Source organism: Triturus cristatus, chromosome 4_1, assembly GCF_964204655.1.
Source record: "Triturus cristatus chromosome 4_1, aTriCri1.1, whole genome shotgun sequence".
Classification (NCBI taxonomy): Eukaryota; Metazoa; Chordata; class Amphibia; order Caudata; family Salamandridae; genus Triturus; species Triturus cristatus.
This window is the reverse complement of record NC_140585.1, coordinates 930,608,495-930,630,516: the sequence shown is the minus strand read 5'-3', so window position 1 is coordinate 930,630,516 and position 22,022 is coordinate 930,608,495. Positions and strand designations below refer to the sequence as shown.

General features: G+C 47.1%; 1 protein-coding gene across 1 annotated transcript in view; it reads left to right on the top strand.

Moving 5' to 3' along the window:
* LOC146855838 (uncharacterized) overlaps positions 1-22,022 on the top strand; it is a 90,201-nt gene that overhangs the window by 10,886 nt on the left and 57,293 nt on the right. Inside the window, exons 2-3 of the mRNA XM_085651180.1 lie at positions 2,648-2,926; positions 7,665-7,858. Coding sequence (XP_085507306.1) covers positions 2,648-2,926; positions 7,665-7,858 — 473 coding nt within the window. The remainder of the gene's footprint in view (positions 1-2,647; positions 2,927-7,664; positions 7,859-22,022) is intronic.

The window sequence follows — 22,022 nt, the reverse complement described above, 5'->3', positions numbered from 1 at the left end:
CATCTTAAAGTGCTTGTAAATCATATAGTGGTTGAAATCCTTCAAATTGAGTACCAACCTGTAACCACCGCCTTTCTTCTGCACCAGAAAAATATTGCTGCAGAAACCGCGAGGGCCCTCGTCGCAAGGTGCTATCGCGTGTTTCTGCAGCAATCCTTCTATTTCTGAATCTATGAAATCGCACTCTAGTTGGGAAAAAGAAAGCTGTCTGGGCCGATGAACCTGACAAGGAGTCTGAAAGAACTCTAGATGGAACCCCTGAACTGTCTGCAAAACCCACGCGTCCTGTGATAGTTGAACCCAATTGTGATAAAACTGCTGAATACGTCCCCACAATGGAAGAAGAAATAAGTCTGGAGCGCTCACCTGAAGACTCAGTGTTCTGGAATCCTCCTCGATACGATCCCTTGTTAAAGCGTCGCTTGTTGAAACGTTGCCTGGTGGGGTAGAAGGTGCCACCACGGGTAGAGTCCCACTCTCCCCTGCCGCATCCGAAGTCTCCTCGCTGAGGACCTGGAGAAAATTGACGGCCAAACGAGCGTCCCCGGCCTTGTCCGGCCCTGTTGAAAACCCCAGCCTGGAATACACGTTTGATTCCTGCCTGAGCTTTGTCCAGGGTCGTGAAGGTGCCCACGTATTTCGCCACATCTTTGACGAAGCGGTCGCCGAAGAGGTTTCCGTCCGCCAATGGGCCAGGCTCCGCCGCCGCCAACTCCGTAAGGTTAGAGTCCATGCGCAGCAGGATGGACTTCCTGCGCTCCGTCGAGATTGCGCAGTTGGCATTACCTAATAGGTAGATTGCCCGCTGGGTCCAGCCCGCCAATACATGGGAATCAATAGCGGTTCCCGATTCCTGCGCCTCTAGAGGCATCTCCAATATCTTGGCCAGGGGACCGACCACATCAAGAAGCTTGTCTTGGCACCCTCGCCAGGCACGATCTATACCCTTCTTGAGGTCCTTGGCAAACTTTTTAAGGAAAGTTAGCAAACAGGAGTCAATTTCTGGCGTTTCCGCCACCTTGTCCGAAAGATCCGGTCGGAGACATTCAGACCGCAGTCTGTTGTGCACTTCCTTGTCAAAACTTTTGCGCAAATTCTCATGTAGGTACGCTGCCACCTCCGGGGCAGGCAACCAATCAGAGGACCTAGGGTGAACAATATCCGAGGGGTTGAAGGTGAAAGGCGTAGGGGGCGTCTGTGGAGTCTCCACATTCTTAGCCTTCCGAGATTTCTTCTTGGGAGGGGAATCATCTGGGGTGTCCGATGAGGTGGAACCAGGTTCCGAGTCGGTATCCTGAACCCTCTCTCTCTCCGTCTCAGGACACGGAAGTGACGAGTAAGAGGCAGAATGAGGCCAGGACTTAGGCCGTGGCTCTTCTGCCGGAGCTTCAGCTGGGGTAGTGAAGCCATGATGTTTCGCAAACCTCTCCAATTGCCTAGTAATAGGCTTCAATGCAGTCACCAATGCCTGCTGCACAGTTCCCGGAACTGCCTTCTCCAGGGCCTTGTTGACTGACTCCTGCACTGAAGCCTCCAGGGCCTCAACAATATTTTCCTCGATGGAAGGTGTACCTACTTCCTCCTCGTATAAGGTGTCATCCTCCTCATAGTGCACCCAATTTTCCATGGTGGAGCCAAATTTATAGACATACTTGCTCATAAGGCAACAGTAAGGAGGAGTAACATGGGGGGAGCCAACCCACAGTACCACAGCACAGGTACCTAGCTCCTCAGCCAAAGCTGTATCTCAATTATTACAGCCCACAGGGCGTAGTGGAGCCAAAAAGAGCAAGAAAAAGTCCAAGGAGATGTGCTCCCTCCAGGCCCAGGTCGTTTTTGCAGCCAGCCAGGCATAATGGGTGCTCTCTGTATGGAACTCAGCCTGGAATGGCCAAAAACGAAAGAAAAACGACAGAAAACGGGCAGTTACGACGTGCGTAGCCCAAATCCTACCAAAATAGCCCAATTGGGCTACGCACGTGGAAACCTAAACAAAAGCAAAAGTGACTGGCTCCCAGCGCACAGGCTTATTAGGGGAGCCTTCGCGCTATGCTCAGGAATGAATTGCACCCACCGAAGGCGGGGCGGTACCGTGCTGTTTATTATTGAAGCGCTAAACGCTCTGACATTGAATTTGCAAAGCGCGCTTGCAAGACTGCCAGAACTCGGCGCGATGCACCCACGCATCGATCGCCGTACACAGGGAACTCCGCTAAGCCCTGAAATTATCCCTGCTCCCAGCGGGAGCTCCGTAGCGCCCAGGGCGTAAAATCCGGACCGCCCCGCAAAGTCGGGCAGTTCAGCTGAGATGCAAAGCGGCGTTAGTGAAGCCTTAAACAATATAACACAAAGCGCCTCTGCCAGCAAATAACGCATCAATCGTTAAAATCAAACATTAATCATGTCAATAATCGAGAGCTCAACTTAACTGTCTGCGTGAGCAGCAAAGAAAGTGGACTGGTTCCGGTATTACTGGCTCTTATGGGGCTCTGCAGGAAGTGATGTGGTGCATGCATCATGGGAAATGTAGTTTGTTTTGCATAAGAAAAGTTTTCATCGGCTGCTGTGAGTAGCAATAAATAAGAAAGAGAAGCATAATACGAAGCCTCCGGTCCTGTAATAGAATTAACTCTGCCTGCTACCACAGGGACGCGTTGCCCAGCTGGGAGACACAGACCAATGTGGTCGAGGAGAGGCGGGGCCTCGAGCCCAAAAGGAAGTTCCTGGGAATCCGGAAGGTGCGCTGAGCCCGGAGGAGAAGGAGAACGGAGACACTGCGCTACAAGAACCTGGTTTGGAGCGAAGCACCTCGACTGGCGAGAAGGAAACCACAGGAAGACTCGACCCTCGAGATCCAGATGAAGACGGAGGTCCAGAGGTCCAGAGACCTGGTCGGAGGAGTGGTGGACACCCCCGGAGGATGCTGGTGAGTCGCCGCTTCTCAGGAGAGTTGCGGCTGATGCGGTATGTGACTCGGGAGGGGGGAGGGAGTGAAAGGAGTGAACCGGGGAAAAGGGTTGCTCCACTTGTATAGCACTGTATATATTCCGCATCCTCACCCCTTTTCCTGCACAGCTGCCGACCCCTCACTCCGTAATTCAAACGAAGTAAAAGCACCTCCAGTAGTTAAATAACCAGCATCTGTCCACGCTGCTACCAGTGGTTTTGGGGCTTTGGACATCCGGTAGAATGGTCCAAGGACCTTGTGTTTTTTTTTCTTCTCTTTGAAAGTCCGCACAGATATCACCCCGTTAAGAAATGGTGAAGGGTTCTATCCTAGCAGTTGCATAAAGACCATAATAACTTACCGCCTCTTTGTGTTTCACTCTCTCCTTTGTGAGCCTCCTGGGATATCCACTGAAGAAAATCAAACCAGTGCGGTGGAGGGCATCAGCTACAGCCACGGGGAGGCGAAGAGGACATGTTTTCCACATGTGCTGACTTTGTTTTTGTTGTCCCTAATAAAACCCTGTCATAATTGAGCGCAAACTTCGGCCTCCTTGTTTCTTCTTCCGCCCGTCCCTCTCACAAGGAGGTAACGTGGGTAATTGAGGTGGTTTAGGGAAGGAGCAGAAATGTTTATGTTCAGAGGCAGTCACTGCGGTGAGGTAGCAACTGTCTGTGAATAGAAATAGGACACCCTGTAGCTTTTCACTTTAGTTTCTACCAGACAACCTAGGCGCCAAATTATAGGCCGGCTCTGTTGAGGGGGCATGAACACCCTATAAGGGGCAAAGCAAATAGGTCTGCCTGGCTTATTTATGACTGAAAATGCAGCGCAGCTGCAGACCCAGGGCTTTAAGTGGGCCGGGTCTCACCGTGTTTGAGCACCGGCAGTTTTTTAAAGGGGGCCCTGAAACGGGTCTCTATTGGGCTCTGTTTTGTGCCCTATTATAACAAAAACAAGGGGGCCCCAGTATTTAGACCAGGGGCAGTATATAGTATAGCGAAAAACAATGGTACTGAGAGAGGCCACAAGGTCCTTGGTATTGATCAAAGAAGGAACAAACAATTCAAGGAATGCACAAGAGGGAATTACTGCGCAATTAATGCAGGGACACAAGGTAGAAACTATCTCACATTTATTAACTGCATAAATGGAGAATCACTTATTTACAAGGTGTAGTTCAGGTGCTCACACAAAATAGTGAAGGTCCGTGAAGTGAAGGGTTGGTGACATTTAAAAATACATCACATTGGCAACAAAACATCAAAACTCCGATTAATTCAATGCAATGAGAGAGTGTTCGTTGCAGAAGGGAGTCGACGGCGTTTCAATCTCAATTGTTAGAGATCATCATCAGGACAATAAGTGTGTGAGCAGAAGAATCTACATGGGGAAAAAAACGGGGGGTCAACCAAGAGTCCCATCTACTAATGCAAGGTACAATGAATGTGGGTGCGGGAAGTCAAGGGAAGGAACTCCTTGAGGATAGCGATATCGAGAACATCAGTGGCAACAAACTGGTATTTACACATGAGTAAGCTTAATAAACCGCAATTGAATGGAGAGATGATAAACATGGGAGAGTCCTATGAGAAGGAAGAGAACCTCCTAGTGCAGATATATGGGAATAGTGACAGCAGAGTCAAAACAATTATTCAAGGCAGTGTGAAGCAAAATTAAATCAAGGGACTGACGGAGAACTCCGTAGCACGGGACAGACTTAAACCACGAAGGGCACGCAGGAGGGGTGAGAGCGCGGGTCAGGGAGGAAACCATGCCGGGGACCTGTAAATGGAAACCGGGGAGGAGGAGTACTTACCAGGGTCCGCATGCGGGGTCCCCGGCATGGTTTCCTCCAGACTTCCCCGGCTATCCTTCAGACTTCCCAGCATCCAAGAGGTTTAGTGAGCACAGTGTTTCTGGTTCAGAAACGAGGGGGCGGATCCCGTCTGGTTCTCAATCTAAAGGAGTTCAACGGAGGGGTGGTTTATCGCCATTTCAAGATAGAAGGGATCCATCTGTTACGAGATCTTCTCCGGGAAGGGGATTGGATGGTTCGCCTAGATCTCAAAGATGCATATTTGTCGATTCCAATCTTCAGCCCCCATCGTCGGTTTCTTCAGTTCCAATGGCAGGGGAACTGGTTCGAATACAAGGTTCTTCCGTTCGGCCTCGCGTCAGCTCCTTGGTGCTTCACGGAGCTTATGAAGCCTGTTGCAGAGTGCTTACGTGCTCGGGGGGTCCGCATGATTGTATACTTGGACGACATTCTGATCTTGGCAGATTGTCCTCGCAAGTTGATTTCGCATCTGGAATGGTCGATCGACCTGTTACAATCTCTGGGTTTTCTGGTGAATCCTCAGAAGTCTGTTCTCATCCCATCTCAGGTGCTAGACTTTCTAGGTTTCCAGCTCAATTCTCTGACCTGTCAGCTTCTCTTACCCAACCAGAAGATTCGCTACATCAAGAGAGAGTTGGCTTCGATTATTTCCAAACAGACTGTATCGTTGAGATCCATAGCACGTGTCTTCGGTCTATTGGCGTCTTCGATTCAGGCGATTTTTTCGGGCCCTCTGCATTACAGGGCGCTTCAACGATTGAAGATCCGTCATCTCCAGAAAGGTCTTCGCTATTCCGATCAAATTCCTCTCTCAGAGGAGGCGAAGGGGGAGATGCAATGGTGGTTAGACCACATAGAAGCCTGGAATGGGCGAGCTCTGTTCGGCTCTTCTCCGGAGATGGTGATAGAGTCCGATGCCAGTCTGTGGGGCTGGGGAGCCCGGTGCGGTCCAATATCGATGGGGGGTCGGTGGTCTCCTCACGAATTGACTCTCCACATAAATTGCCTGGAACACCTGGCGGGGTCCTTTGCGATCCGTTGTTTCACTCCTCTTCGCTCCAACTGTTGTATTCTTCTCCGCATGGACAATGTGTCCGCAGTTCGTTACGTCAACAAGTTGGGAGGCACAAAATCCAGGATTTTGGCGGAGATCGCCAAGGATTTTTGGCATTTTTGTCTTCAGAAGAAGATCACTGTTATTGCCGAATACCTTTCCGGTCGCAACAATCAGATTATGGACTGCCATTCGCGTCATCTTCGGGACTTCAGTGCTTGGAGGCTTCATCCCCGCATATTCCGTTCTCTTCGTCGGGTTTGGGGCCTATGTCACATCGACCTGTTTGCCTCTCGCCTCAATACTCAGCTTCCTCGGTTCTTCAGCTGGCGGCCGGATCCGGAGGCCCTGGCCACGGACGCGTTTCTACAGACCTGGCCTCCCCTTCTGTGCTACGCCTTTCCCCCGTTCATGATGATTCCCAGAGTCCTGGTTTGCACAAAGCGTTATCAGTCGGAACTGATTCTGATTGCGCCTCTGTGGAGGGCTCAAGCTTGGTTCCCAGTTCTCCTGGAAATGTGTTGTGCAGTGCCGCTCCTTCTTCCCCAGAAGTGGAATCTCTTGCTTGACCCTCTCGGCAATCCGCATCCCCTGATCCAGTCAGGCTCTCTTCGTCTTCTGGCATGGCGACTGGTCGGTCCCAGGCCTTTCACGAGACGCTTGCAAGTTTATCAGTGAATCTTGGGCACCCAACACTCACAAACGCTACTCAGGCTCTTGGAGACGATGGTGTGATTGGTGTGTTCAATGGGAAACTGATCCCGCTGCAGCGGATGTATCTCTAATCATTAACTTTTTAGCGTCTCTGGCTTCCTCTGGTTTGGCTTATCGGACGGTTAATAATTTCCGTTCCGCCATTTCAGCAGGCCATGTTCCTATTGATGGTAAACCCGCGGGTGAGCACCCTTTGATTACTAAATTGCTTAAGGGTATTCGTCTGGCGACTCCTCCATGCCCTAAATACGTGTCTTTATTGGATGTCTCCATTGTTCTGAGGTTCTTGGAAGCCTGGCCTTCCAATTCTTTGCTCTCACGCAAACAATTATCGGCCAAACTGACCATGTTGTTATGCCTGGTTTCTTGCAGACGAGTATCTGATGTTCGTGCTTTGGACTTGGCAGGTTGCAGTTTTACACCTGAAGGTGTCACTTTTCGTCTTTCCCGACGTACTAAAACAAAGACTTCCTCGATTACCTATCCCTCTTTTCCTACTCATCCCAACCTTTGCGTTGTCCAATGCGTCAAGGATTATGAGGTATGTACTGCTCCTTTACGTTCAGATATGCAGGGTCAACTGTTGATTGCTTTGCAGAAGCCTTTTCGCCCTGTTACCCCAGCTACATTGGCTCGTTGGGTTAGATGGCTCATGTCTGGAGCCGGCATTGATGTTTCCATTTTTGGTGCTCATTCGGCACGTGGGGCTATGGCTTCTAAGGCTTTCTCGATGGGTGTTACTTTGCTTGACATCATGAAGGCCGCAGATTGGTCTTCTGATTCTATGTTTAAAACCTTCTATTACAAGCCAATTGATCATATTGCTTCAGTGGTGGTGGATCAGCTTTGAACAAGCATAATCGGAGCCTCCTGTCCTGACATAGAATTCAAAATTTGCGAACATACGTGACAAGAATTTTCAATTCTATTAAGGACAAGGAGGTGAGGATTATCCCACCCGTTGTTATTGTTCTATACATATTATGCATTTATAGTGTTACCTTTTGAATATGCACCATGTTTCGTATAATTCATTGTTTCTCTAATCCCCCCGATTGTGTTTTATACTATATAGTGGATGTGTATTACGGCAGTCTGTCTCTTTTCAGGTTCTGACTCGAAGTAACGGTGTTCCTGTTTCCATCTGGTTTATCCTGTCTTCGATGCTATTCTGTTTCCAAGATCCTGCGGCCATCTTGTGTTCTTCAGTTTGGACTTCTGCTGTTGCTGATGGTCTTTTATCCCTGATGTTCAACTTTGTTCTTGGACTTCCTGTTTTACTTGAACTGTTTTCCTCGACAAAGTAAGAGGATGTGGTACTTTCTATATGACCTTTTATACTATGTTCTCTATGGTTGGTCACGTGATACCCTGGGATTTATGGGTATTGAAGTTTTCTTTTATCTACTGTGTTTTTTTATTGGCTGCTGAGCATTTCTAGTAAAGAAATTAGAAAAGCATAATCCTCGCCTCCTTGTCCTTAATAGAATTGAAAATTCTTGTCAAGTATGTTCGCAAATTTTGAATTATTCGTTCCATCTTTGATCAATACCTTTCCGAGTAGTGTTAGCCAGGCTACCCAAGGACCTTGAGGCCTCTCTCAGTACCATAATTTTTCGCTATACTGTTTTGTGCCCTGACACAGGCGGTCCATTTTTTTCTGGATTACAGTGACAGCAGGCACATTGATGTGACATTCTCACTAGTGAAGAAGTTACGGCCTCACGTCATGCCAGGCAGGCGCGGTGCGTCCATTGGGGCGTGGGGGCGTAGCCCCCCCGCCCGCGCCTCGCGCCCGCAGCTCTCCCTCTCCTCTGAAGCCCGCGCCTCGCGCCCGCAGCTCTCCCTCCTCTGTGAATGTCAGTCAGCATGACGTCGGACCGTGGGCGGTCCGCGTCATGTTGACTGACATCATTGTCAGACACATATGGGAAAGGCAGCACAAGTGCGCATGAGTGGGCATGGAGCTTATTATTTTACTCCGTGCCCAGTCATGCGTACTTGTGTTTTTGCTGCCTTGCGCATGCCCATTAGGAGCCCCTCGGTCTCCTAATGGGCAGGTGGCGGGCGAGGAGTAGGCGGTGCCGTCAGCCAATCCTGGCGCTGCTGCAACGCCAGGATTGGCTGAGGGCCGGGTTGCCAGTCACTTGCGCGTCACGGTGTTCCGGACCGTTTGAAGGAGCAGAGAGGCGCCAACGCGGGCCAGGAGAAGGCGAGGCGGTCACCGGTCAGGTAAGTGTTTTTTAATTTATTTTAGGGTGGTTAAGGTTTCCTGACTGTGACCCGGGCCGCCGCTGGTGTATGTCACGTGGTTCCTTCTGTGCACGTTTGATTTGAACTATTAGCAGTGTGTAAGTGTTTGTAGCCTCATCAGGGATAGTACGTGCTATATAAATGCAATTATAATAAATGCAGTTTAGAACGAGAAACAAACTCCTAAAACGTACCAACCATGAGCTGGGTGATGAGTGTTTAATTCGAGCCGGTAGTTGCATTTGGGGCAGACGGACATTCCTTTTTTTTTTGGTTGGGAGGGTCAATTGCTTATTAGACACCCTTGTGATACGGTAACCGTTACATTCCACAACTGCTCTGCTGCACTTCTGTGAAAAACTTTGGGCACCTGACCGTTCACATTCCTGTCTAAATTAAGCACCGGTAAAAAATTCACCTATTCGGGGGTAATGCAGTGAGCATTAATATTCCTGGCCTCAGTGGCCTGGCTCAAATCATGCAGAACGGAGTGACTCAAAACCGACCATGACAGATTAATTGAAGATTTTAACAAAAGGGCCCTGTGCTATTGAGCACCTCCGTTCTGCGCTGTCCTGTCCCGTAAAATACCTGATTGAAACACGGATAAGGAGACCGTCTGGAGGCGCGGAATACCTCGTCTCAGAATTTAAAAGTTGTAAATGTGTCAGAATTAAAGGCGCGATCCTTTTATTTCAAAGCAAGCAGTCTCGGTTTCGACCAAACCATGGGATTTCTGCAACTATACAAAGACGAACTCTGCCTAGGAGTGAACGTTTTTGCTGCTCTCAAGACAGTTTTGTTTTTATTCTTGCAGAACTCCGAACGAGCTGTCTGCAGTGGTCATTCTGCCTTTGTGCATGTGGTGTTAACTTTGTTAAGGACCTTGTTTCTAGTTTTAGTTACCCTTGAGGACATCTTTCATGTTCATGTAGTAAAAAGAGTGGAAGTGAAGTTGAGGAATTCTAAATGAAAGGTGGGATTCCTGCTTTGAGGGTAGTAGATGTTTGAAAATAAATGTCGTAAGTGTGTGTAGTCATAGTGAAAATGGATATTCCCATACGAGTGCCACTGGAGTATCTATTGTGAAAGTGGTTAACATCCACAAAGTTATTCGGTAGCATTGGCAGTGAAGTTAGTGGTGTTTTTCAAAAAGGGAAAGTGTATGGAAAAGGTGTACGTGAATGGATTTATCCACAGTGCTTTAAATGGGCCGGTACTATCCGGTACGGAGTACCAGCACTTTTTTGTTTTGGAAGAGAGAGTACCGGCACTTCTCAAGAGAATGGTATACTTTTAATTGGAGAGTACCAGCACTTCTCAGAAACAAGCAGGTACTCTGGTACAGAGTACCTGCACTTCTCTTGTTCCATTTCAAGCACTGTTTATCCATATGGAAAAATGTTTTTCATGTCGAAATAAAAAAGTGCGAAAACGTCCAAAAATGCATTTTCTTTCACCCTACATCTATGTGTGTATTGTGTTCGACCTGTCTGTATGTTACAACTGGGAGGCTTACACTTGAAAGGTTCTATTTGAGCAGGTCTACTGGATTTTATATGCAGGGGTGGGAGTAAGAAATGCAAGAAACTTATAAATAATAATTTTGTTTCTTCAAATAACTACATTTTGATTTTTTAACTGTATTTTATAAAGCGCGCATTTACCCGAAGGTGTCTCGGCGCTAGCGGTTAATCGACAGAATCTGCCGAAAGAATATGTCTGTTTTGCCAATTTAAATGCAAGTACCCTAGTACAATTCATGCTACTAAAACACAATACTTACCCACTGCCCACCCGACGTTTTAACACGTTTCCCCTCTCTGTCATTTATTGTTCTGATGGATGCACCGTCCGCAACTAAATGTCACCTGAAAGAAATGCATCAAAACTATGCAAAGCGTTCTGTATAGTGCCAATGGGTGACCAGGACGGAGTACAGTATTATACTCAACCCTCCCTATAACATTGGAGCTCGCTCGCTACGCTCGCTCGCCACCGCGCACTCACCACAAACTTTGCGCCCCACCACTTTCAAATGTCACCAGCCGCCCCTGATGCCAGGTGAGCGTTGTAGGGGAAGGAAAATCCTTGAAAGAGAGTCATTTTCTCTCTGGAGTCCCTTCTTTTTTTTAAACTCAGGAGCAGCAACACTGTCATGAAGTCACCAGGGCTTTAAGTGGAAGCTTTTTCAATATTATATACACACCATAGTTGCTGCTTATTTATCTTATGCAACTAACAGCTATTGACAAAGCCAATAGTTCTTGTTGCAGTTATGATGTTACTTGCTGTATCATATATCCGGATGCAATGACATAAACAGCAAAAGTCGGACGGCACGCTGTGCTAAACACAAACTTTTAGCTAATGTGTTTTAAGCCACGCCCTTAATTACATGCGCCACGCCCCTTTGAGAGACCCCACAGTTTTTTCATCCCACTTAAAGACCTATTCACCTTTCAGTCTACCCAAGAAATATTAAAAACGCTGATATGTGTGGCATTGCAAATGTTTTTACCTCATTTCAAAAGTCAGCACGACATGACTGTCCTTTTGGTACTTCGCTTTGGAACACTCTGAAAGGGAGGGAAGCAAACGGTCACTAATAATGAGGCTTAGGACACATGGTGAAATCCACAAGTCCTTCTTCTCTTTCAGTTCCCACCTCAGGGTCTCGACGTAAGCGTGCTGCTTCTACCGGTCTGGACTAGGAGACGCAGCTCGAAGTCAACAGAGAAAGGTTATAAACGAACATGTGTCATAGGTGTGTTTCCTGCTCCGACCCCCTGAAGTTCACACGTACGAAAAATGTCACAGTCATACTTCACGACTAAAAAGGGGAAACATTGCGTCACAGGAACGTCCGGTCAACTTTGTAAGTAAGCGCCGTGTTTTGTTGTAAAAGCAAAAACAGCGCGTCTCAGGCAGAATTTAAATGGCGGACGGTAAGAATTTTAAAGTATGGGCCGTTGAAGGTAGCGAGTACACAAGCCGCAAGCAGGATAATAAAAAGGAATTCCCCATGCTCGATTACCCACATGTGCAGTACCACCTTACTCTTTTCTCCCATGACCATTCTTATCAGTTGTGTTGTTAGGATGGGCACGGGTCCATGAAGGTAAGTCTCAGTACGTAGTTTATTTAAAATACAATATAGACATAAGGAGCGGCGCAGGCACCTTCTGGCATTTTCCGGACTTCTCTCTCAACCTCCACCAACTCGAACCCCCTTGCCCATGCCATTCCAAGCCCCCGACATTTCACAAAACAGAATATGTCCCACACATCTTTCCCCCAGCAACACAACTCTAATACTATGCACTGAACTACAAAAAATGGACATTACAAATACACAATGCATATTAAAATAATAACTAAATACATACTACACATAGGCAACTAATAACATTATCCCATCACAAAGTTATTGACGTGACACAGTAATTTCTTCACTTTACTACTCCAACGAATCTGTCATGTACTCCTCGTCAGACACAGAAACTGCTGCCTTCTCCGCACACGCATTCTCATCTCCTTCCCCCTACCCACAATCTCTGAGTCACTACTACCCCAACCATCTCCCATCATATATCCATCACATCCTTCAACATTTAAACAACTGACATTCTCATTATTAGATTTTCTCACATTATGAAGGCTCACATGACGTAAGTTTCACATTCTTCCATTCTCCAACTTGACTGCACTACCCAGAACCTTGATAAAGCTTAAAGGTTCTTACCAACGTGATGCCCCCTTTTCCACAAAACCTAGCTTTCTCACTGGAACATACTATCCCTCTCTCACTATAGGTAAACTCTTATGAATATTCTGTCTACATTTGGTTTGTTCTTGAAGCATTTCTACCTTCCTTCTCATTTCCTGATGAACAATTTTATCAAACGCCAGCTCCTTTTTCCTTTTTAACCGCCATGGAAACAGCTTGGAAGATGATTTCCACACTCTCAACAACTCAAAAGGAATCCTACCTGTTACAGAATAGGAAGTAATTCTGTAGAACAATAACTTGTCCTGAACGCATCACTTCATGATAACACAGATTTCAAAGCTAGCTGAATAGTTCCTTTTATAACACGATTAAAGTGTTCTACTTGACCATTACTCACAGGGTGGTACAAGGAAACTTTTAAATGTTTAATTCCAGACCTCTTCAAAACCACTTGACTCTTATAAATTGCACACCATTACCAGATACCAAGCTTTCAGGAAGACCCTACCTTAAAAAGACATCCCCAAGGAATTCAATTACCACATCAGTTGTAATTTTGCTCACCATATGTACTTCGGGCCATTTCAAATAATAATCCATAAGTATTATGGTTTATGCCTCTCTGGCGAAAACGGCCCCATAAAGTCTATGGCCAACTCACGCCGTGGTCTATCCGGTAACTCCACCGGTAACTCCACCATTGTCAAAAGAACATTTAGTGGTTTAACAGCCTTATCATTTGCACTACAAGGTTTGCAATTCCTCACCCAACGATCATCTACTTCTGGCCACCGAAAATGTTCTTTTATTTTCCTCCATGTGCTCGACATTCTACCTTGCCCCTCACAACCTACTTTGATGATATTCTCATGCACACAACTCGGGGGTACAATCATGTCTCCTTTCAGCACAATGTTTTTGTACATGGATAGCTCATCTGTAATTTCTTCCAAAATGCAATGCATTCTTCATGCAATTGAGATTCCCTTGGCTAACCTCCTGATATATATTATTGTACCACCTTCTAAACCATGTCCCTTTCCATTTCCTGCATTCACTCTGCTTCAGACTAGGGGTGGGTGGAGCTTGTGGAGTTGCACTACGCAGAATTCTGCGGAGTTGCATAAAAACTCTGTGGCATTCCGCTACACCGTAATGACGAGCTTCTTTAGGCCCCCTGGAAGGCTTACACTGGGGCTTGAGGTGCCAGACGTGAAGAGAACAGGGTGCAATGGTGGTAACCCAGATTGTCTTGAACAGAGGACCTCGCTTCTTGAGCAGCAAGCAAGGCCTTGGCTCCTCCTGGCAGATGGTGAGGCCACCCTGCAGAGTGGATCCATCTAGCTGGGTCCAGATTCTATCGCCCCTGGACGGGAAGAACCGGCTGCCTTTTGTGAGCCCGAAGCCAGCGTCGCGCAAAGCGGTAGCTAGGAATATGCTGCTACAGGTTGTGCGTCATGGAGAAGGCTGGGGACAGGGCTGTCATGTAATTTTGTGTTGTATTGCTGCGGCATGGAAGATGAGAGGTGCGTGTGTTGCTTTTATGCTATTTCTATTGTCCTTTTACACATACCTCTGTAAGCCTCCTTGCACCTGTGAGCAGCCTCATGTGTGAGTGATGGCGGAGCGGGGGTTGCCTATCTCCTGGTGTAGACAGTACTCATGCAAAAGTATGTGTGACCAGACCTGACCCTTTGACGTATTCCTCTAAGTCTGTGTTTCGTCAAATTAAACGTATAAATGGGCTGTACAACAGGGGACTAGTTTGACCTCTTAATTCCAGTTGATACTTTGACATTTTAAAATTAAGTACCTTGTGTAAAGTGAACAATGTAACCTTTTGTAGCGTACCTACATCGACATTTCTGTTTTAACAAGCCTTTTTAGTGCTAGTGTTACAGCGCAGAACATCAAATTCCCCCCTTCGGCACAGACCAACATACCTCCGCCTCAAATTCATTCATATACATTCATTGGTGGGGCCCATAACACCAATATACTTACACTCGGATGATCTGTTTTCTGAGGGAAAGATGCTTCCAAACGCTGACATGAGAGGAATACCTTTATCTTACTCTAAACCACGGACCTAAGATATCCCTCTCATAAGGAGATGGATCATTTAGTTGTTTGAAGGTTTGGATTCACAGTCATTTATCTAGTCTTTAAATCTCATTAAACTCTCTTCTTAAATAATCGACACAACACATTTGTCAATTAATCAAATATTCTTTATCTAAGAAATATTGCAAGAAACGTTAGAAATCATCTTCAGCATTTCAGAGCATCATATTTACCTATTCTAGCTAAAGTCGTCCTCTAAGTCAATCAGTCAAAGAAGAATTTTATTCAGCAAAGTTAGGCCGCAATTCAGTCTTTCAAAGATTCAGGATAACAGCTGTCCAGCAGTGTCACCGTCCTCTCCGTCAGCATAACGTCAGGAAATCGAGTTCGTCAAAGAAGAGCGCTCCCGGTCCTAATTTCCTACCTACTTTTATAATGAAAATAATGTCAAAATGTATCAAGATCGGGGTTTAGAGAGTCCGGATTGGTCAATTTGGAGTTGCGAGGTGAAGTTCTCACATAGTCTGCAAAATTAGGTCATCGCACTTGCTGGTTCCGGTTTTTAAATGAAGCATTGTCCTTTGTCTTGGATGGGTTCCTGGAGCGTCCTTGGAAGGTACATGTTCTCCCGGGGTCAGGTCCAGGCCACTGCTGCTGGCGGTGATGCCTGCGCACTTCACCCAGAACCTCGTGTTGTCAGGGCAGTCACGTTTAACGTCTCGTTCAGCCATCTTGTATAGGCCGAAATGGTCAACTTACGTAAAAGAAACACAAAAACTTAATTAAAACATAGAAATGACTAATAAAATGTTACCCCTTTGCTAATACCCATATGTGTGTGTATTTATCTAGCAGAAGCAACACTCGGAGCGGTTTATACTTACGAAATAAAGCACAAATCACAAATACATCACCAAAGCAACATATAACATGCAATATTCTAGTTTTCTACTCTTAATATGCGTACTCAAGTTAGTTTACAATTAATATAGCCATGCAAAGTGCAGTTCCCACGTGTAATTTAATAATATTACAATTAATTGATTATTCATTTTAATATAAACATGCAGAATGGGTGGGTATACAAAATTTTGTACTACCTGCTCCAGCACTGGCGCCACATACATATTTTTTGTATCTCCAGTCTTCTCCATGAAGTAGACTTGCATTGTGGCTGGCCAAATGGGGTTGAATCAGTAACCACTTCAACATGGCCACCACTAAACACAGAGTTGTCTTGTATCTTTTAAGAAGTGCAGACGGGTGTAGAACAAGTGTGTCTTTATTAAGTTGATACGAACAACCCCTGGACAAGTACCTTCATAAGCAACCGTTTCTAACTGAGCCCAGCTTCCAGAACCTCTGGAAGCTGGTTACCAAGATTGGAATGTACACACAGTCGCTAGGATACAACACATCTCCCCTCCAATAACAACAAAAAAGGACAGAAGTACAAAAACAATAATAAAAAAAAATACAAATGTGTTTTTGTCGGAGGGATGGTCGGAAGCAGAAGCGGGGAGGCCGTATGTGGTCAATAGTGAGGTGTTTATTACAGAAAGTAGTACACACTTGGGTTGAGAGAAAAAAAATAATTCCGGTTAAACACAGCAGGCGATTAGAGTTCAATTGATGGTTTCTGGGCTCCAAAGATAACTCCAGGGAAGGAAGTAGGGAGCGCCCTCAGGGTTTGGTTGGCTTCGCCTATAGTTCGTATTGTGGTGGGAAACCTATTACAGGTTTCAGACGCTCTGTTGGGCTCCCGGAGCAGGCTCAAAAGGAAATAAAAAGAAAGTGGCGGTCAGACTTGAGTTCTACAACAATGCATGACACCGTCACCAACCATGTGAGGGGAAGTTCACTACAGAAAAAAAAGGAGAGGTGTGAGGGCAGTGTCGAGGTACTGTGCAAGGGGGTGAGGCTATTAGGGAAGGGCCACGGGTTACCCGGTCTTGAGGTCGAGAGGATAAAAAACGGAGTGCACCAGAAGAAGGCGGCCACAGGAATAATGCTTCTCTCTCCCCTTATTTATCAGCCCCGCTACCCTTACTCCTTCCCTCCCCCTCCCTAAGTCTCTCTGTCCGCTACGTACCGCTGAGAGCCACAACTCTCCGGAGTTGTGGCGGCTCGTGCGTCCTCCGGGATCCACCAGTCTTCGCTCCAAGTCTCTGGTCCCTCGTCTTCGTTCTCTCCCTCTCCGGTGTTGGCGTTGCTCCTCGGCTGGGATCGGCGATCTTCTTCCGGGTCTTCGTTTGCTGACGCGCCTTCTGCTGTGCCTCCTTTCCTTCTCTGACACCCGTGACCTTCCACTATGGTTCTTGATTGGTCGACGTGAGATTCAGTCCCGCCATCCACATCCGGGTGACGTTCGGGGCTCTGCGGAGGGAGGCAAAAGGCATCCATTAGTTGTACGGGTCCAGAGCCGTCTTTGTGTCTGTGCCGGTAAGGAGTCCATGTCGTCTCCGGCGGAACGCCGTCCTCGATGGTGAGAACGCGCTCCGAGGCTCCCTCACATTCCCCTTCCCTAACTTCCTTGTTGACAAGGAATCGGTCAGAGGGGTATCGGGACAAAAAGCCTGCGTTGGTATGCTCTTTTCCTTTTCGGTGATGTACAGTGAACCTAAAAGGTTGAAGGGCAAGGAACCATCGTAGGATTCTCTGATTCTGTCCTTTGTTCCGGGACAGCCACTCAAGGGGTGCATGGTCAGTATACAGTAGGAATTCCCTCCCATCTAAATAATATCGTAGGGTCTCTACTGCCCATTTGATAGCCAAGGCTTCTTTCTCGATAACTGCGTAACGGGTCTCCCTTGGGAATAATTTTCTGCTAATGAAGAGAATGCGGTGTTCTTGTCCTGTCTCATCTTCTTGGGACAACACAGCACCGATGCCATGATCGGAGGCGTCTGTTTGTAGTAAAAAAGGGTTTTGCATAATCGGGATTGATAAGAAATGGTTTAGAAGTGATGACTTGTTTTAATTGTTGGAACAATGCTACCTCTGCAGGAGTGGGGTGTTTTAAACATCTTTCTGTTTGTCTAGTCTTCTTTAGGAGGTTCGTTAAGGGAGTGGCTATCTCAGGAAAACAAGGAATGAAACGCCGGTAATAACCTAAGAGGCCCAGGAAGGCTCTGAGGTCTTTCTTAGTCTTGGGAAAGGGGAACTGGGCAATGGCAGCGACTTTTTCTTCCTGAGGTCTCATAAACCCACCCCCTAGAAGGAAGCTTAGATATTTAACTGATTGGGCAGCCAAGTGGCTTTTAGCAGGGTTGATGGTCAACCCTGCATTCCTCAGAGATTGGACGACCTGGGTGAGGTGGTGAAGATGTTCTTCCCAGGAATTACTATAGATGAGGATATCATCTAGCTAAGCGTCCGCGTACTTCTGGTGGGGTTGAAGAATTTTATTCATAAGCCTTTGGAAGGTTGCGGGTGCGCCATGTAATCCAAAGGGTAACATTTTAATGTGGTACAGTCCTTTGGGAGTGCAGAAAGCGTTTTTTTCTTTATCTTGACACCTCAAAGGTACTTGCCAATAAACTTTACATAGGTCCAGGGTGCTAACATATTGGGCTTTTCCTAGTTTTTCTATCATTTCATCGACTTTAGGGAGGGGATAAGCATCAAATTGCAATATCATTCACCTCCCTAAAGTCGATACAAAAACGGATGGACCCATCGGGTTTGGTTACGAATACTACCGGCGAACACCACTCGCTTTTAGAGGGTTTTATGATGCCCATCTCTAACATCTGTTGAATTTCATGGTCCATGGCTTCTCTTCTGGCTTCAGGGATACGATAGGGTTTTAACCGTACTGTTTTTCCGGGTGGTGTGGGGATTTCGTGCTCCACTAAGCTGGTTTTGCCAGGTGTCAGAGAGAATACTTCTTGTAGGGGATCTAAGGTTTCCCTTAAGTCTTGCTTCAGTTGCTCAGACAGCTCAGGGTTTATGCATTGTTCGGTTAGGTTTGTCTGTGGATAGGCCATCAACCCAGGGGCAGGTCCTTCCCATTTTTTTAACAGATTGACATGAAAAATCTGAGTGGTATTGTTTGAGGGATCCATTTCTAACTTATATGTAACCGGAGTAAGTTTTTCTAATACCGTAAATGGACCTTGCCACTGACTGAGTAATTTATGTTCTGAAGTAGGACATAACAACAGGACCCGTTCTCCGACCTCTAAAGTCCTTTCCTTAGAGGCCTTGTCATATTGTCTTTTCTGTGCTCTTTGGGCTTCCTCTAAGTTGGTGCGTACGATCTCTCGTACCTGATTTAACTGGGACTTTAGACCAACCACGTATTCCAACAAGGGTTTGGAGGTATCGGTTTCCTCTTCCATTCTTCCCGGGCCATATCTAGAAGGGTACGTGGAGGTCTTCCGTATAATAATTCAAAAGGGGAAAAACCTAAGCTTTTTTGTTGGCTACATCGGATAGCAAATAGAGCCAGTGGAAGCATGTCTTCCCACTTGCGGGCTTCAAGGTTCAATAATTTCCTTAAAGTGGTTTTTAGGGTGGAGTTATACCGTTCCACTAACCCATCGGTTTGAGGGTGGTAGGCTGCGGTACGAATCTGTTTAATGTGTAATTATTGACATACCTGTTTCATGAGTCTTGAGTTAAAGGGAGTGCCCTGATTGGTTAGTATTTTTTTAGGAAAACCTACCCGGGCAAATATATTGATCATTGCTTTGGCGACCTGAGTGGTATTAGGTTGTCGCAAGGCTACGGCCTCGGGGAATCTTTAGCATAATCTACTAGTACAAGTACATACCGACACCCGCTACGGGAAGGTAGAAGGGGGCCTATTATATCCATTCCCACTTGTGAAAAGGGGACATCAATGACCGGTAGCGGTCTTAAAGGTACACGGGGCGTGAGAGAGTGGCTGGTCTTTTGGCATATTACACACTCTCTGCAGTATTTTCTGACTTGTTGATAGATTCCTGGCCAGTAAAACCTTTCTAATACGGCTTTCTCCGTTTTTTCCCCGCCAAAATGACCCCCTAATAGGTGGCTGTGCGCTAAATACAAAACCTTCTCTCTGAAAGGCACGGGGACCAGGAGTTGGGAAGGAAACGTTTTTCCGCCTTTTTTCGATATAACAATCCCTTGGTAGTGAAGAACTGGGGACCTACTTGAAGGGGATCTTCCTGCTCACTGGCTTGTCTCCATGCTTCCTGTAAGGTAGGATCCTCCCTCTGAGCAGAGCGAAAGTTCCTGTCATGTTCCCATAGAGAGGTGTTGGGGTTTGTTAGAAAAACAGGCTTCCCCCTCTTTTTCTCTCTGCGTCTTTGTTGTTTGCTTTTCCTGTCTTTCCCCAGTTCCCATTCGGGATAGAGTTCTGAAAAGAAGGGTGCTTCCTCTCTCCAGTCTTTCTTTTCTGTTTATGGGTTACCTAAGAGGTGGTTGATGTGGGGATAATCAGTGCTAAGTATCATGGGCTCAGGTAAATGGGGAAGAAGACCGACTCTCATTTTTATGGGGTTCTGGGTTAGCTGGTGTTGTACAGTCACTTCTGTCACGGGATATTGCTTATTGTCTCCATGAATGCACTTTATATTCACCACTCCGGTAGGGATAGGTGTTCCCCCGGGGACAATTTGAGGTTTTATGAGGGTTTGTTTGCTTCCGGTGTCCACCAGGGCTTCTCTGGGTTCCCCGTTTACAGCTACTTGTCGGTGGAATGGTCGGGGTTCGTTGTCCAGACCACAATATAGAACCCGTGTATAGCCGACCTCCATAGGTTCTTCTTTTTGTGGGCAGACTCATGCAATATGCCCAAAAGCCCCACAGTGGAAGCACTGGGGTCCTAGGGATGTGGTTGGCCTGGGAGTAACTGGTAGGGGGTTAGGTATCATTGCTACTGATTCTGTTTTTTTCGGATACCCAGAGGGTCGGACTGGCCGAACAGGCGGATGGTTAGGGTGTTTCCAAGAGCCCTCCTCTTTTCCCTACTGTAATTCTTGTGCCCTGAAATAGGCCGCTGCGACTTCTACTGCCTTATCTAGAGTCAAATCAGTGTGTTGGCGGACCCATTTTTGGATTGGGGGATGTAGCGAAGTAAGGAATTGTTCGAGGTATATCTTCTCGAGGATAGCTTCTTTAGAGGAGACCAGTGGTTTCAACCATCTATCCGCAGCGTCTTTTATGCGGTAACAAAGGGCCCGTGGGTTTCCTTGAGGCCCTTCCCTAATGTGTCGGAGACGCATTCTGTAGGTCTCCTCATCTATACCCATCCTTTCTAGGACACAGCGCTTAATACCAGGGTAGGGGGTGGTCTCGAGGGGGTTTGCGGCTTGGTATGCGGCTTGCAGGTCCCCGCTCAGAAGAGGCCCGAGATATTGCCCCCATCTGTCTTCTGGCCATTGGGCCGCTCGGGCCATTCTTTCAAAATTAGCGATGAAAAAATCGGGACCTTCTCCCGGAACGTATTTTTGTACCACTACTGAGGGAGGGGCCGTATACCCCCGAGGTTGTCCGAGAGTCTCTGCAAGTCTTCCCAGGGTGGCTTCTTGGGTTTGCCCTTGACCTGTAATGGTCTTGTGCAGGGCTTCCCGTTCAGATTCCGCGTTTTCCAAGAAACGGGCCATAATTTTCTCTAGGCGGTCCTGTCCTTCCGCCATCTTTTTGACCACGGCCTCCATTTCCTCCGATCCCACTTCTGACACCAGATGTCGGAGGGATGGTCGTAAGCAGAAGCGGGGAGGCCGTATGTGGTCAAAAGTGAGGTGTTTATTACAGAAAGTAGTACACACTTGGGTTGAGAGAAAAAAAATCCGTTTAAACACAGCAGGTGATTAGAGTTAATTTGATGGTTTCTGGGCTCCAAGGATAACTCCAGGGAAGGAAGTAGGGAGCGCCCTCAGGGTTTGGTTGGCTTCGCCTATAGTTTGTATCGTGGCGGGAAACCTATTACAGGTTTCAGACGCTCTGTTGGGCTCCCGGAGCAGGCTCAAAAGGAAAAAAAAAAGAAAGTGGCGGTCAGACTTGAGTTCTACAACAATGCGTGACACCGTCCCCAACCATGTGAGGGGAAGTTCACTACAGAAAAAGAAGAAGGAGGGGTGTGAGGGCAGTGTCGGGGTACTGTGCAAGGGGGTGAGGCTATTAGGGAAGGGCCACAGGTTACCGGGTCTTGAGGTCGAGAGAATAAAAAACGGAGTGCACCAGAAGAAGGCTGCCACGGGAGTAATGCTTCTCTCTCCCCTTGTTTATCAGCCCCGCTACCCTTACTCCTTCCCTCCCCCTCCCTAAGTCTTTCTGTCCGCTATGTACCGCTGAGAGCCACAACTCTCCGGAGTTGTGGCGGCTCGTGCGTCCTCCGGGATCCACCAGTCATCGCTCCAAGTCTCTGGTCCCTCGTCTTCGTTCTCTCCCTCTCCGGTGTCGGCGTTGCTCCTCGGCTGGGCTC